This window comes from Mobula birostris, chromosome 8 (genome assembly GCF_030028105.1).
Source record: "Mobula birostris isolate sMobBir1 chromosome 8, sMobBir1.hap1, whole genome shotgun sequence".
NCBI lineage: Eukaryota > Metazoa > Chordata > Chondrichthyes > Myliobatiformes > Myliobatidae > Mobula > Mobula birostris.
This window is the reverse complement of record NC_092377.1, coordinates 69964795-69979781: the sequence shown is the minus strand read 5'-3', so window position 1 is coordinate 69979781 and position 14987 is coordinate 69964795. Positions and strand designations below refer to the sequence as shown.

Sequence of the window (14987 nt, the reverse complement as noted above, 5' to 3'; positions counted from 1 at the left end):
TATTTGTCAGTGAAACTGGAGTTCTCGGAGGCCGATGTGGTAGTGTCTGAGGTTCTTGATACAGTGGTGCTGGTTTGTCCAGACCCTGTTGAGGCAGACAGCATTTCAGTCCTGGTGGGGATCAACACCCCTCTTGTAAGGAGGCTCATGGGGGCCTGCAAGGAGAAGGCGGGTGAGGGTTTTTTTGGGACACTGTCCGTGCACCCAGTGTTTCAAGCTGCTTTTGAGGAAGTGCATGGCAGCAGTGGGCTGGATACCGAATTTAAACGAGGGACTGTGTGGTTCACCCAGTCGAAGCCAATGGTGGTACGGCCTGGGGAACTAGCGAGAGTGGTGGGGACCCCCAAATGTCCTGGAGTGCCTGAGGGAAAAGCACTCTTAGTGAACACTCCGGAAGACTACGAGGGGGAGTCCGGATTTCCTGCTGGTACTGGTGAGGCCCGAATTGCAGAAGCCCTCGGTTGTGCAGGCGAGCAGAATGGCAGTGGCTGTCAGGAACACTACGAAGAGGGAGGTCAGCTTCAAGCGGGGGATGCCCCTGGCGCATTTGCTCCTGGTGATGGTAATGTCTAGTGCCCCCGTGAGGGGAGAAACTATTGGAAAAGGGGAGAAAGTTGATCGCTGAGTCATTCAACTTCGGGGACTTCCCGGTGCTGCCGGGTTGGAAGAGGAGGCTGGTAGAGAAGATGTTGAAGCTGGAATGTGTCTTTTCCATTGGCAAGTTTGATGTGGGTTGTTCCAAGAGCACTCGTCACACTATCTGCGTGACCGAGGACACCCCGTTTAGAGAGAGGTCGCGGTGACTGGCCCCTGCAGATGTGGAAGACGTGCAGCAGCATTTGTGTAAGTTGAAGGAAGCTGGGGTCATCACTGAGTCCAGAAGCCCCTATGCGTCCCCAATAGTAGTGGCCCGGAAGAAGAACGGGAAGGCACACTTGTGTATGGACTATAGGACTCTGAACAGGCGCACTGTCCCTGATCAGTATACGGTCCCGAATGTCGAAGATGCGCTGGCCTGTTTGAGTGGTGCGAAGTGGTTTCGTGTGCTGGACTTGAGGAGTGGATATTACCAGATCCCCATGAGTGAGGCTGACAAAGAGAAGATGGCATTTATATGTCCCCTGGGATTCTTCCAGTTCAAAAGGATGCCCCAGGGCATATCGGGAGCCCCAGCAACCTTCCAGCTGGTCATGGAGAAGACGGTGGGGGATATGAACTTGCTTGAGGTGTTGGTGTATTTGGATGACCTCATAGTATTTGGATCCACCTTGGAAGAAAATGAAGCAAGGCTGCTGAAGGGTTAAAACTTTCCCTGGACAAGTGCCAGTTCTGCCAAACATCTGTTAGTTATGTTGGACGCATAATCTCACGGATGGAGTAGCTACCGACCCAGCTAAGATAGAAGCGGTGACCACTTGGCCAAGGCCCCAGACTGTGAGCGCTCTGCGCTCGTTCCTTGGGTTCTGTGATTATTATCGGAGGTTCGTGAAGGGCTATGCCAAAGTGAATCACCTCTTCAATCAGCTTCTGTGTTGTTACCTCCCCTTGGGGAAGAAAGGGAGGGGGAGAAAAGGACAGGAATATCTAAACCCGTTGGAGCCCTTTGGACAGAGGTGGGATGTAAAATGTGAGGAGGCCTTTCAGTCACTGAAGGAGCTGCTGACCCAGGCGCCAGTGCTGGCTTTTGCGGACCCCCGATTGCCGTATGTACTGCACATGAATGCCAGCCGAGAGGGTTTGGGGGCATCCTGTATCAGGATCAAGGCATTGGGTTGTGGCCTGTGGTGTCTGTCAGCTGGAGTTTGTCGCCCTCCAAGAGAAACTAGCCCACGCACAAGTTGGAATTCCTGACGTTGAAATGGGATGTGGTGGATAAGCTGAGTGACTATCTCTACAGGGCCAAGTTTGTGGTGAGGACGGACAACAACCCTCTAATTTATATCCTGACCTCGGCGAAACTGGATGCCACAGGCCATCGGTGGTTGGCAGCGTTGTCTGCCTATGATTTCAGCCTGAAGTACCGGCTGGGGAGCCAGAACATTGATGCGGATGCTTTGTCCTGACAGGTGCATGAGGGACTGGACAGGGACGACGAGTGGGAGAGCGTTCCTGCCCCTGGGATGAAGGCCATGTGTCGGTTTGCCATCACCGTGAAGGCAGAGGGAAAGGAGAGGCCGGATCGAGCAGTGGATCAATTGGGGGCTTCTGATGACGCCATAGCCCAAGTTTATTCTAACCTGACTGCTCTGAAGACCAATCAGCTGCCGGAATTGTGTTCTGGGGAAGTGGCAGCTACTCAGCGAGATGATCCAGACATTGGCACTATTTGGTCTGTGGTTGTAAAGGGAGACAGGGCTCAGGCAGAGAAGACGAAACAAGCTTTGGTGCCTCCATTACTGAAAGAATGGCCTCGGCTGGAGTTGAAGAACCAGATCTTATACTGGGTCACATCACACCCGGACCGACCCCAACACTGCCAGCTGGTTCTGCCCGAGAAGTATCGGGGGATTGTGTTGAAGTCACTTCATGATGATTTTGGACATCTGGGGGTGGAAAAGACCTATGGATTGCTCAGAGACCGGTTTTACTGGCCCCGAATGAAGTCGGAGATTGAAGAATACTGCAAGTCATGCATTCACTGCATATGGCGGAAGACACTGCCTACGTGGGCAGCTCTTTTGTCCCACTTGCAGAGTGCAGGGCCCCTGGACCTGATCTGTATGGATTTCCTGTCCATAGAACCCAATGCCAGCAACACGGCAAATGTCTTAGTCATCACGGACCACTACACCAGATATGCTCAGGCTTTTCCTACCAAGGACCAGAGGTATTTCGTTTATTATGGCCTTCCCAGGCGGATACATAGTGACCAGGGATGGGGCTTCGAGAGCAGACTCATCTATGAGTTACTGGGCATGCTTGGAGTTGAGAAGTCAAGGACCACACCCTATCACCCACAGGGCGATCTCCGGCCTGAGAGGTTTAATTGGACCTTGCTAGACAAGCTCAGGACCCTGGAGGTCAGCAAGAGGAGCAGGTGGAGTCAACATATTGGGCATCTGGTTCACTGTTACAACTGTATGCAAAATGAAGTTACTGGGTATTCACCATATTATCTGGTGTTTGGGTGCGAGGCGATGTTGCTCATTGACCTTTGTTTTGGGACTGACGAGGGTGACTTACCACCAATGCGTTATCTGACGTATGTGTCTGATACGAGGGGAGAGCTGAAAAGGGCTTATGAATTGGCTGGGGTTGTGGCCGCCAAGCAGAATCATGGAAATAAGAGGAGGTATGATCAAAAGGTTAGGTTCTCCCAACTCATGCCGGGAGACCGAGTCCTCATAAGGAACTTGGGGCTACCTGGAAAGCACAAGTTGGCTGGCCGATGGGTGGCCACACCCTATGTTGTGGAGAGTCAGATGCCAAACCTACCAGTTTTCCGGGTGAAACCAGAGGAGGGGAATGGGCCTGTCAAGATTCTCCATCGGAACCACCTGTTGCCCCTGGGACAAGAGGTGCAGGTAGACCCAGAGCCCGACTTGGAGACTACACCTAGTAAGAGGACTCTGCGAAAACGTGGGGCTACCGCAGGGCCCACAACAGGAGAGGCTGGGCCAGGGCCTGCCCATGAGAGGGATACTGATTCGGAAGATGATGATCTGGATGTGTGGTGCATGCTGCCTTTCGCTAACTCCCCATTGATTGAGGAAGAGACTCCTGGCCCTTCTCCCAGTGAGTCCGGTGAAGTGGGGGGGTGCTATCTGTGGGCAGCCTGGGTTACAGCAGGACCCTGAAGGGGAGGAAGTGGGGCCTGGACACGGGACAGAGGGCTCCGAGTTGCAGGGGGGCACGAGTGATAGATCGGGGGAGGACTCACCAAGTAGGCCCGAAGTATCCCCAGTAGCATCTGAGCCCGAAGAGTTAGGTGAGGAGGTACAGAGGTCTCAGAGAATTAGGAAACCACCGGATAGGTTGGCCTATGTAGCACCTGGGGAACAGGGCGTGGTTGCTACTGTTTTGGGGAGCTATGTCACTGCCTTTTGTACCTGGATTGGGCTTTCTGTTTTGCAGGAAGGGTTAGCAAACTATTTCAACAACATGAGGACATGACTACATTTGGTGGGGCGGGGGGAGAGTGTAACACGCTGTAAGAGTTTACTGCTAATGTAATGGTTTTTTTGTAATGTTCACTGCTGAAGTAACAGTTTCTCTGTAGCAGTAATGTTTGGGTTATGGCTGGAGATAACAGGACCGTGGCTGCATGTTAGCCAATCAGGATTTTGTTGCCCTGTCTTGTGATTCTGGAAGCAGTTGATTTTGTGGGCTTTTGCCAGAGGGAGAGAGAGAGAGAGATGAAGAGAGAAGACGCGAATGGAGAGATTTGGTAGGCCGCCGGACGGGGTGCACTCGGAGCGAGGCTCCGAAGGGCAGTGACAATCGGAGGAGACCGATGGTGGAAGAAGGACTACTGAGTGAACTCCAACTTTGTGCACATACTGTTTATTATTAAATCGTATGGTTTGGGCCCTTCTTCTTTTATATTTTGTTTCTCTATTAACCATATAGTCAAAGTAAGAGTTATAAAGCTTAATTGTTTAATCACATATTGTGTACTGTTTGTTATCTCAGCGTACTGATTTGTAACAGGACACATCGCGCAGCATCCACCCAAACGAGATTTCTTAAGTTTGGCCGAGCAGGGGGTTATCACCCCCTATATTAAGTCGCTAGGCGAGGCGAGTGTTAGGCTTGCATGGTGGGCAGTGCTTGCATGCTGATGCTTTATGCTAGAATGATTTTGGGGGAGGAGGAGAGGGGATGGCTGGTGCTGCTTGTGTGTGGGAACTGGCAGGAGCTTTCGGGCTCTTATGTCTTTTTTTTGGTCATTCAATCTTTGGAGGGTTTTCTTCTGTTTTTAGGATGTCTGAGGAGAGTAAGAATTTCAAGTTGTACATTGTATATTAAATGGAACTATTGAACTATTGAAAAAGGGGAACTAGGAATAGAGGAAATCTCAAATTAAAACATGAGAAATTGTTGAACTCCAAGCAGTGTTCCTGATTTGAAGATGAAGTGCTGTTCCTCAAGCTTATGTTGAGCATTTTTGGAATGGTATATGTTGAGGACCGAGTCACACTAACAGACAGGTATGCTACAAAGAGATCATCCTGTATGTGCTTAGTTATGAGAGTGAAAACAATTACCTGAGTTGAAAGAACTGGAGGTAAGTTGCTGCTTCAAGACTGAAGACTGGACAGTGGGGCTGGAAGGGATAAACGGGCAGTTATGGCATCTCATACAGTATAGTAATTGTGGGAAGAAAAAAAACTTCTCTGTTCCTTTGCTTTTAAGTAGCCATTCAGCCCTCCTAGCATGACATTCTACAGGCTCAGTTTTGATAAATTAGCCAGAACGTTCTGCTGTCTACTGCCATAGTTATGTTCTGCCTGATTTATACAGAGTTTGCATGGTTGAAAATGACCCTCTAGTGCAATAACACCTTATCATCCAGAAATCTCATGCTTTGAACCTAGCCCGTTCTGATCCCAGCTTTGGTGACAGATGACGATTGACATCCATCTTCAACCCTTCTAAACAGGGGAAAGAATAACAAACAAGAGTTATGGCATCTCACTACAATTGAGAAACTATTATAGAAAATAATGGGGGGGGGGAATTGTGAATTCTTTTGCTGCAATAGTCTTGCTGCTTAGGCCTGGATCCCACTGTTGTTTGTCTTCACGGCATTCTGTCACCTTTGTAGAGTGAATTATGCAGAAGTGAGTTGTACAGGAAAATTCTTCCTTAAAAAGCACAAGAGTGCTTTCAAGTGTGATGAGTATCTACTTCTGGAATGCAGTCCAGTGGCATCTTGATGCTATACTCTCCCAAAGTGGGAAACTAAGTGCTAGGACACTTCAACACACGTGTAGAACACTCCTCACTAACACTAAAATGTCAGTAATGTTCTTACTGTTTTGCCTAAGCAGGACTCCATCTTTGAGATAGGTGTTACTGAACAAGAATTAACTGTCATGGGAAATAAGGCGGAACTTGGTGATGAATATAGTTTTGCTAATTTAGAAATTATACTTAACTGCTGCTTTTGTTACTGTGGTGCAGGCAAGTTGGCAGAGTCTACTCAGGATCTATGGGTACTCACCTCACAGCTGAGAACAGTACTCCTGACTGAAATGTTGCCTCATGAATAGGAACTGTTAGCTGAACTGTTCAGCTTTCCTAGAGCTTTAAGCATGAATCAAATCATGAAAATTAAAAGACATGAATGCTTTCATCGACTTTGCATGCTCACTCCTGAGTCTGAGGATTTGGAGAACTTCATACTGCGCATATAGATTTGTTTTGGGGAACAGAAAATCTTTTGCATGAAAGACACAATATACTACTAATTTTGGGAATGATTAGTTTTTTTTAGCACAGTTTGAATTTCCATCTCTGGGTTTGAATAAACAATTCATGGCAAAAGATCCCTGTAATTTTATCATAATATTTTTCACAATTTTACTCCAGTAACAAAATTTGAGGTGATCCTAATTCTTCAGAACAAAATTGTAGAAGGGTCTGCACTTTGCAAGCTGTGACTTTTTCACAAGCAGGTTCTAGGTACAAAATGGTGCTGATGTTCACTGTACATTTGACACCAGGTAAGTGACTGGCAACTACTGGACTCCAAGAAAATGTAAGACAAAGATGCCGGTTTTGCTGGGGATGAAGAACATTGAAAAATATTCAATTTTTTTTCACTGCACTAAGGAATTGTATCATTGTTGTATCAATTAGATGGAAACTTCTAATAGTTCTGCAGAGCTGGTTCAGTACAGATAGGGCAAAAATGAAAACTCGTCAATGCAGAACTAAAATTTAAATCATCAGATCAGCCAAAACAAAAATTAAAATTGCACATGATTAATTTTGCCTCAGCTGGAGAATTGTATCCAATTCTGGGATAATGTTATAGCTCTGGAAGAAGCCATGAAAGAGATTTTCAACACTGGTACCAGAGATGAAGAATTGGGGTTATGTGGGTAGTTTGAGATTTTTCTCCTCAGATCAGGGATTGCATTCAAGTTTGGATACTTGAATGCATTCGCTGATCCAACAGTGAAAACAGATTTGTGAGGATCTATAAAGAAGAATTAGATAAGAAGAAAAAGCATCGCAGGGAAAAGAGCAGGGAATGGATTACTGTTCAGAAAACTGGAACAGGCTTCATGCTCCTTTGATTTCGGTCTCTTTGGCCAACGTGAGAGCATCCTTCAGGGGGCTAAACCCATGGAAAGCATCCGGCACAGATGGCCAAGTACTAAAAACCCGTGCTGATCAACTAACTGGAGAGCTTACTGACATCTTCTCATTTTGGCAGCCTGAGATACCCACCTGCTTCAATTATACCGGTGCCTAAGAAGAGTGTGGTAACCTGCCTTCATGACTATTGTCCAGTAGCATTTACATCCACTGTGATGAAGTACTTTGAGAGGTTGGAGATGATACAAATCAGCTCCTGCCTGAGGAGTGACTTGGATCTACTCTAATTTGCCTACCATCACAACAGGTCAACATCAGATGCCATTTCATTGGCTCTTCACTGAACCTTGGAACATCTGGATAGTGAAGATGCTTACATCAGGATGCTCTTCATTGACTGCAGCTCTGCATTCAGTACCATCTCCCCTCAAAACTGTATCCAGGAAGTCTCAACTCTGTGCCAGGCGTTCGATGCTTCCTTGTCGACACCTAGTCTGCACAGATCATGGGGATGCCTTCCACAGAGGATCATGGTCTTCCATTGGTTAACATTTTCTTCAATAGTGATAATTTTTTCATTTTTCTGGGTTATCCTTTCACTTAGGTTTAGTGGCGTGTATTTTGTATCGGAATTGCATATGCTCTCATGGAATGCTGAATCCTGTTTTCGTTCATGAAAATATATCCTTAAGTTTTATCCAACTGTTGTGTAGATTGCCTGACGCCAGCCCCCTAGGCCTGAGTCAACGTAGTAGTTGTGTAGATTTTTTATGTCTGTTATTCCACTTCCTCCTTCTGTCCTCGATAGTGTTAATTGAAGTGTGTTTGATGCACTTTGTGTTTCCTAAAAATTGCCATTTTAGTTCTTATTTTTATTTGTACAATTTCCAGATCCATTTTGGACCAAGATACAATGCCAAAAGAATGCACTAATATGGGTGCAGCAAAAGTGCTTGTTGCCTTTGTTTTTACTGTTGTGCTCTGTTTGGCAGATTTTCTTAAACCTTGCAGTAAATTCTACCGAATGTTTTCACTGTATTGCCACTATGATCTATTTTCTCTGCTTGGTGATATCCCAGATACTTATATGTTCATATTCATCCATCAGTTGTATTGTATCCTGCTGCTCTGTTTTATATTCTACTAGTTCTGTTATGCCTTCCTTTATGTTTAATGTTCTGCACTTATCTAGTCCAAAGTCCAAGTTTATATCTTTTGCAAATAGTTCTATTATTTGAATTAATTGCTTTAGCTTTACTGACAAAAGGGCACATAATTTGAAATTGCCCAGGTATAGAAGGTATGTCAAGGTATAAATTAATCTGGTTGTTTCTGATTTGATACCTATTTTCATCTGATTCGGTAAATTAGAGAGCGGGTTTAAAGCTAGACAAAACTACAGTGGGCTTAGAGAGTAGCACTGGAAAATGCCTCGGTTTATTTTGATAATGGTGGTTGTTCTTTTTTGGTTGTTAATAGTTAAGGTGATTATAATACGCCAATACTTCATCAGATGTTGTTGGTACCTCACAAGTATAGGGTGTATTAAGAACTTCTATTAACCATGAGTGTGGAAGATGCTTTTTCATAGTCAAGATAACAACATCACAGATTTCTTATTATGCCTTCTTTTTCTTTTTCTTCTTTTAGGGTTTGCACAGTCTGTTGTCTTTTGTACATTCGTTGTTTGCCGTCTTGTTGGGGCCAGCCTTTCATTGATCCGATCATGTTCCCTTATATTTACTGTGCATGCCCGCAAGAAAATGAATCTCAGGGTTGTATATGGTGACATATATGTACCTGCATAATAAATTTACTTTGAACTTTTAACTTCGAATGGACCTTGCATGAGCACAGCATTTGCAGTACCTAATAAATTCACTTGGTGGCATAGTACAGCAATTATTCCAAACTAATTTTGAATAACCTACCCACTGGCTAGAGGTAGTTTGTATAAAAAAATTTACATATTTTTTCTCTCTCTGCGGCTTATAGTAATATTTTTTAATGTTATAAATACAGATTAAGAATAGATGCCCATCAGGAACCAAAGAAATAGGAGCAGAACTCAGATTTTCAGTCCTGCTCTGTTCTTTGGAAACAACATACCAAATCTAAGTTCCAAAGAAGCATCACCAACCTGAAACTTTAATTCTATTTCCCTTTCTGTAGATACTGACAGATTTCCTAAGTATCTCCCACACTTTCAGTTTTTATGAAAAATCTTCCAACTTATTTCCATTTCCTGCTGATCCTGACATCCCTTGAGTCCCATGTTTCACAAATTCATTTTGGAATGTACTCAGTCACTGAATAACCACACCTTTCATATCGAGAATTCCAAAGACTCACAACCTTTGAGTCATCTCATGTTAGTCCTCAAATGGCCAGGTCCTCCTGAGCCTATACCTCCAGAATCTGAACTCTAACTGGAGGAATCAACTTTACAAGTGTTGGGTATATTAAGAACTTCTATTAAATATGAGGTGGGACATGCTTTTTAGTAGTCAAGATAACAACATTAAAGATTTCTAATTATGTCTTTTTCTTTTTCTTCTTGGATTTGCAGTCTGTTGTCTTTCTTGTAAACACATTGGAAATTTTTATTTGCTTATTTGAGGTCACTCTCCCACTGAAACCTTTCACATTCTTCACAGTGACACCATTGTTTTCCAATATGATCATTAGGGAATTTAGGGAACACAGCACCAAATTTTCATACATTAAGTTCCAGTTTATTGCTCTCAAAAGCCTGTATACACCGGGTATAAAATCCATAAAAATTAGCTTTTTGCAGCAGCACAGTGCATTACAACACAAGAACAAGCATAAGTTATCATAAATTTAAATTAATATAATTATGCATAACTTTAACAGGTATGAAAAATAAGCAGAATAATGCTGGGATGAAATATGGGCAGTGTAGGAGGGGATGGTTATATTGATTTATATTGATCAATTAGTAGGTATTATAAACATAATGAGAACAGTGCAAGATTGAGTGAGAGAAAACAAAGTATAGGCAAGTAGTACAGAGGTACGGTCAGTTCGAAACCCTGATGGCTGTGGGGAAGAAGCTGTTGTTGAACCTTGAGGTGTGGGTCTTCAGACTCCTGTAGCTTCTGCCCAGAGACAGCACGGAGAGCCAAAGGGCATGCTGCGTAACGAGCTCTTCAGATGTGTGCGGGAAGGTGGAGAGAGTTTGGTGCCCAGGTACTTAGAGCACATAAATTGGTTAATTGTTATTTAATTAGAGTCATTAATCATTTAGATTTCCTTGTGTTTTTTCTCAAACAACACGCTCTTTGTATTGCTGTCTCCTGGTGCTTTCTGTTTAAACATTCTATTTATTTGGATAGGCTTGGGGATTCCATGTTACTCATGTTATTTAAGCAGATGCCGGATTAGCACTAATCACAGGGATCTAGTTTGAGAACGTTATGTCTTGTGGTGTCGCTCGACTGAGCCACCAATGTTCTGTTGGAATTCTTATGAATAAACACTAGTCGCCATCTCTATATTGGAGCTTGTCTTTCCTCTGCACTTGGGTTTTGACATTGCCAGCACAGAGCCTGACATATTGCCCTGTTGGACTGTCACAATTACGTTTTGCTTGAGAGATCATTTTGGCCAAAACACCAAGAAAACTTCGCCGAGTACTGTGTTTAGTCCTCCCGGTGTGGCCTCCTGTATATCAGTGAGTCTTGAGGTAGATTGGGAGACCGCTTCACCAAGCCTGTCAGAAAAAGCGGATCTCCCAGTGGCCACCCATTTTAATTCCACTTCCCATTCCCATTCCAATATGCCCATCCATGGCCTCCTCCATTGTCGTGATGAGGCCACAATTAGGTTGGAGGAACAACACTTTATATTCCATTTGGGTAGCCTCCAACCTGATGGCATGAACATCAATTTCTCGAACTTCCTGTAATGCCCCACCCCTCCTTCACTATTCCCCATCCCCTTTTCCCTCTCTCACCTTATCTCATTGCCTGCCCATTGCCTCCCCCCCCTTTTCTTTCTTCCATGACTTTCTGTCCTCTTCTATCAGACTCCCCCTTCTCCAGCCCTGCCAATCAACTTCCCATCACTTCACTTTACTCCTCCCCCTTCAGGTTTCACCTATTGTCTTGTGCTTCTCTTTTCCCTCGCCCACTCCTGAGCTTTTTTCCTTCAGTCCTGCCAAAGGATCTCAGCCCAAAACATCGACTGTATTCTTTTCCATAGATGCTGCCTGGCCTGCTGAGTCAGGATGAATCAGCATCTGCCGATTTTCTCTTGTTTGTAAGAAGACTTCCTTGCTCACTTTGGAATGGTGGTACAAGATTCCTTTTGGCCACTGGAGCGGGTAAATGGATCAGGTAATGTCTCCTTCAGTCAGAATCCAGGGCAGAAATTAGCAGTTTTGTGGTTAAATTACAGGCTAGATTATGACCTCAGAATCTGGATTGATTTCGGCAGCAGGAAGTTACGACTAACAAGTGAGAAAGCTACCAAGTGGCCCAGACTGACAAGAATAATGTCTTCAGAATGTGAGGATTGACTTTTAATTGCCCTTTACGCTCTCTATCGATCCTGCCTGATCTGCTGAGTACATCCAACCTTTACTATTTTGCCTTTCAATTCCCAGAGTCTGTAAGATTTAGATTTTTGCTGTGAAGATTGCAGGTAAAAGAGACAGAAGGAAAAACAGGATTGATAGAACAAAAGGTCACTCTGGGTCAAAGACAGTCAGTGTGGAGCAGTGAATTCTGGAGTTTCTAAAGGTTTGGGCTAATTTTTAACTGTGATTTTGTGTGAACTTGCCTTAATTTCTTTCTGATTTCTGTCTGAGTTTACTATCTGATACAAGTTATAGAAAAGCAAGGTTAGCTTGATTTGTTTGCATGGGCACGATTTGTTTTACATTTACGTAAGGAAGTTGTGTCCATCAGTCCATTGTGAAGCTCTAGATCCAGGGCTCCTCAACCTTTATTAATACCATTGACCAATACCATTCAGCAAGCTGTCCGTAGGGCCTTGGTTGGGAACCCCTGCTTGGTGTTTCTTTTTGAAAATAAAACTAATTGGTGGATGAAATAAATAATGATCATATTTTGGAGCTAATGTTGAAAAATAGTGTTTGAAGAGGTAGATAGAAATTGAAATGATTCGCTCTTTGCCGTATTATCTAATTTCAGGAATTTTGAATTAATCGGTCATCCACTGGAAGGAAATACGTCAGCATTTAGCACATTAATTTTTAACTTGTCACTTTTCATTGCATGCTCTTCCACAATTAATGTTTGGCGTTTTTTGTAAGACTTAGCTCTGGACTTTATCATCAAGAAAAAAGATACAGATGATGCCATGGAGCTTCAATTTGTTCGGCCGCTGTCAGTAAATCATCCAAACCCCATAGTACAATCAAAGTCCAAATCATTTGACAGAGGCATTCTTTTCTTGTTCTTGTAATCAAATACAGTTTGGACATAAGTGGAATTTTTGAATTTACACAGACAATGTGACTGAAGTGAAAACAAAAAAGGTCTGTAATATTTCTGTGCCCCAACAATTATAAAGGGCCTTGATGAGTCCTCCCCTACATAGTATACAGTTTACCTTTCATTTAAGGATAGATCTATCATGAAAGAAGTGGGGGGGGGGGAGTTTTACTTGATCGATTCTGAAAATAGGCAATTTTTTTTGAGAGGAGACTAAGCAATCTAGTCTGACTTCCCTGAGTTTAGAGGAGCAAAGTGTGATTTTTTTACGAAAACCTTGATAGAGTAGCAAATGGGGGTCATGGTCTCGAGATCAAGAAACAAATTTAAAGGCTGGTAATAGAAAAAAAATAGAAAAAAATCTTGTAAAAAGAATTGTAGAGCCTCCTGAATCTTTGGAATTCTTGGACCCCAGGGAGCCATGAAGTTTGCCATTGTATAGATTCAAGCCTGAGGCATTTGGACACTTAGAACATGAAGAAAACTGGTGAAAATGTGCAAAAGAAGGTAGGCTGAGGGAGAGGATTACCCCATGGCCTCATTGAAGCGTGGAGCAGGTTCGAGAGATCACTTTCTTCTGATAAAAAAGCAAAGCACTCTGGTTCCTGTGGGATGAGTATCAGCAACTCTGTGATAACCACTGTTCTAAGGTGGAGGATAATTTCAAATCAAGAAATTAATAATGAGGATAATCTGACCGGTTTTATAATGTATAGGGCCTTACAAATGAGGATGGATTGCAGCATGCGGCAGTACCCAAGCAAAAGCCAATCTTGAAAGATGACTTTGTAGCTCAATAGTTCTACTTAATGTCGGAGAGTGTGTACAATATACAACCTGGAACTTTTGTTCTTTGCAGACATCCATGAAAACAGAAGGGTACCCCAAAGAATGAGTGACAATAAAAAGGTTAGGACCCCAAAGCCCCCCTTACTCCTCCCCTTCCATGCACAAGCAGTAGCAAAGCATTGCCCTCTCCACTTCAGCAAAAAGCATCAGCACCTTCCACCCACCAAGTAAGCAACAGCAAAGGCCCCTTTAAAGACCGTGATCTGCAGTACAACAAAAACTAATTGTTCACCCGACAATTCGACATACCACAGGCTCTCTGTGTCCCTAATAAAGGGGCAAAGAGCTGTCACTCAGCAAGACGGGAGACTAACAAGAAGAAAAAAAGCACTTGCTGATTATGATGTTAAAGTTTGCTGCGTTGAATATTCCATTTTCTCCAGAACATTTCAGTCAACAACACTGGCATAGAATCGACTCGTCCCCAAGGCCGCAGTGCCTTACACTCTGAGAGCACGGTCATCTTCTGGGCTGCGTCTTTGGGATATTGAAAAGCGGCTGGTCGGAGAGCCCTGGAAGCAGGAACCATTGCCAGAAAGAATCAAGATTTGAGTGCAGCTGTTGATCAGGGACTTTGACAGAATCCCATCCACCTTGAGAAAGGGAAAAAAAAGACATTAAAGGTAGAAATTAAGCTGTTTTACCAGATGAGCTCCAAGAAGCCACTCTCTAGTGCTATCGTAGCTCAGCACATTTGTAATATCAAATCTTGGAATTCCACTTAGACATTTTACTAAGCTACAGGTAATAGTTGAAACAATGAAAGTTGAAGGAATGTAATTGTACTAACTGTTGGAATAATCTCAAATTAATATCTGAGCTTTTTTAAAGTCCTTGCGTGGACTCACAGCAGAAAGGGTCCACAAGTGTTAACAGTTAGGTTTCATTCACTTCTCTTCATTGAAAATATAACTTCATGTTTGCAAAGAAATAGAGATCAGTTTCTCCGATGTTTTAATTTTCTAAAATCAACTGAAATACGTATTTCAATTTCTTCTGTTTTAATTCCAGTTATTTTCTTGAAGTAACATCATCCTACCAATGGATCCTGCTGCAGCCGAAGACTTCAGTCTCCTTTCTGTCGAGTGTAGAGGTGTCTGCCTGTCCTACGGGAAGCTGACTATACTTGATAATCTTAGTCTCACTTTGCCACAAGGTCAGATGTAAGTATATATTACCATGTTAGTTTGAATTCATTGACAACCTCCTTTCAGGGGACACTGTAGGATGAACTTCCTCCCTCTGGCCTACCTCAATAGTATCTCCGCTTCTCTCTCTCACCCTCACCCATCTTTCTTTTTCTCCTTGTATCCCACCTCCTTAAACTTCAATGCTCCTCAGTCCCCTTCCTTCCACTGCTCCTCTCCACACCCTGTCCTGAAACAC

At 43.7% G+C, this 14987-nt stretch overlaps 1 protein-coding gene across 2 annotated transcripts in view; it reads left to right on the top strand.

Annotated features, from left to right (window-relative positions):
- The window catches only part of abch1 (ATP-binding cassette, sub-family H, member 1), an 85630-nt gene that overhangs the window by 6713 nt on the left and 63930 nt on the right, over window positions 1–14987 (top strand). Inside the window, exons 1-2 of one of the 2 annotated variants that reach the window (XM_072267075.1) lie at window positions 11562–11630; window positions 14613–14764. In XM_072267075.1, coding sequence (XP_072123176.1) covers window positions 14643–14764 — 122 coding nt within the window. In that variant the 5' untranslated portion in view covers window positions 11562–11630; window positions 14613–14642. Of the gene's footprint in view, window positions 1–11561; window positions 11631–14612; window positions 14765–14987 lie in introns of those variants that run through there. The other variant, XM_072267076.1, reaches the window with a different exon arrangement.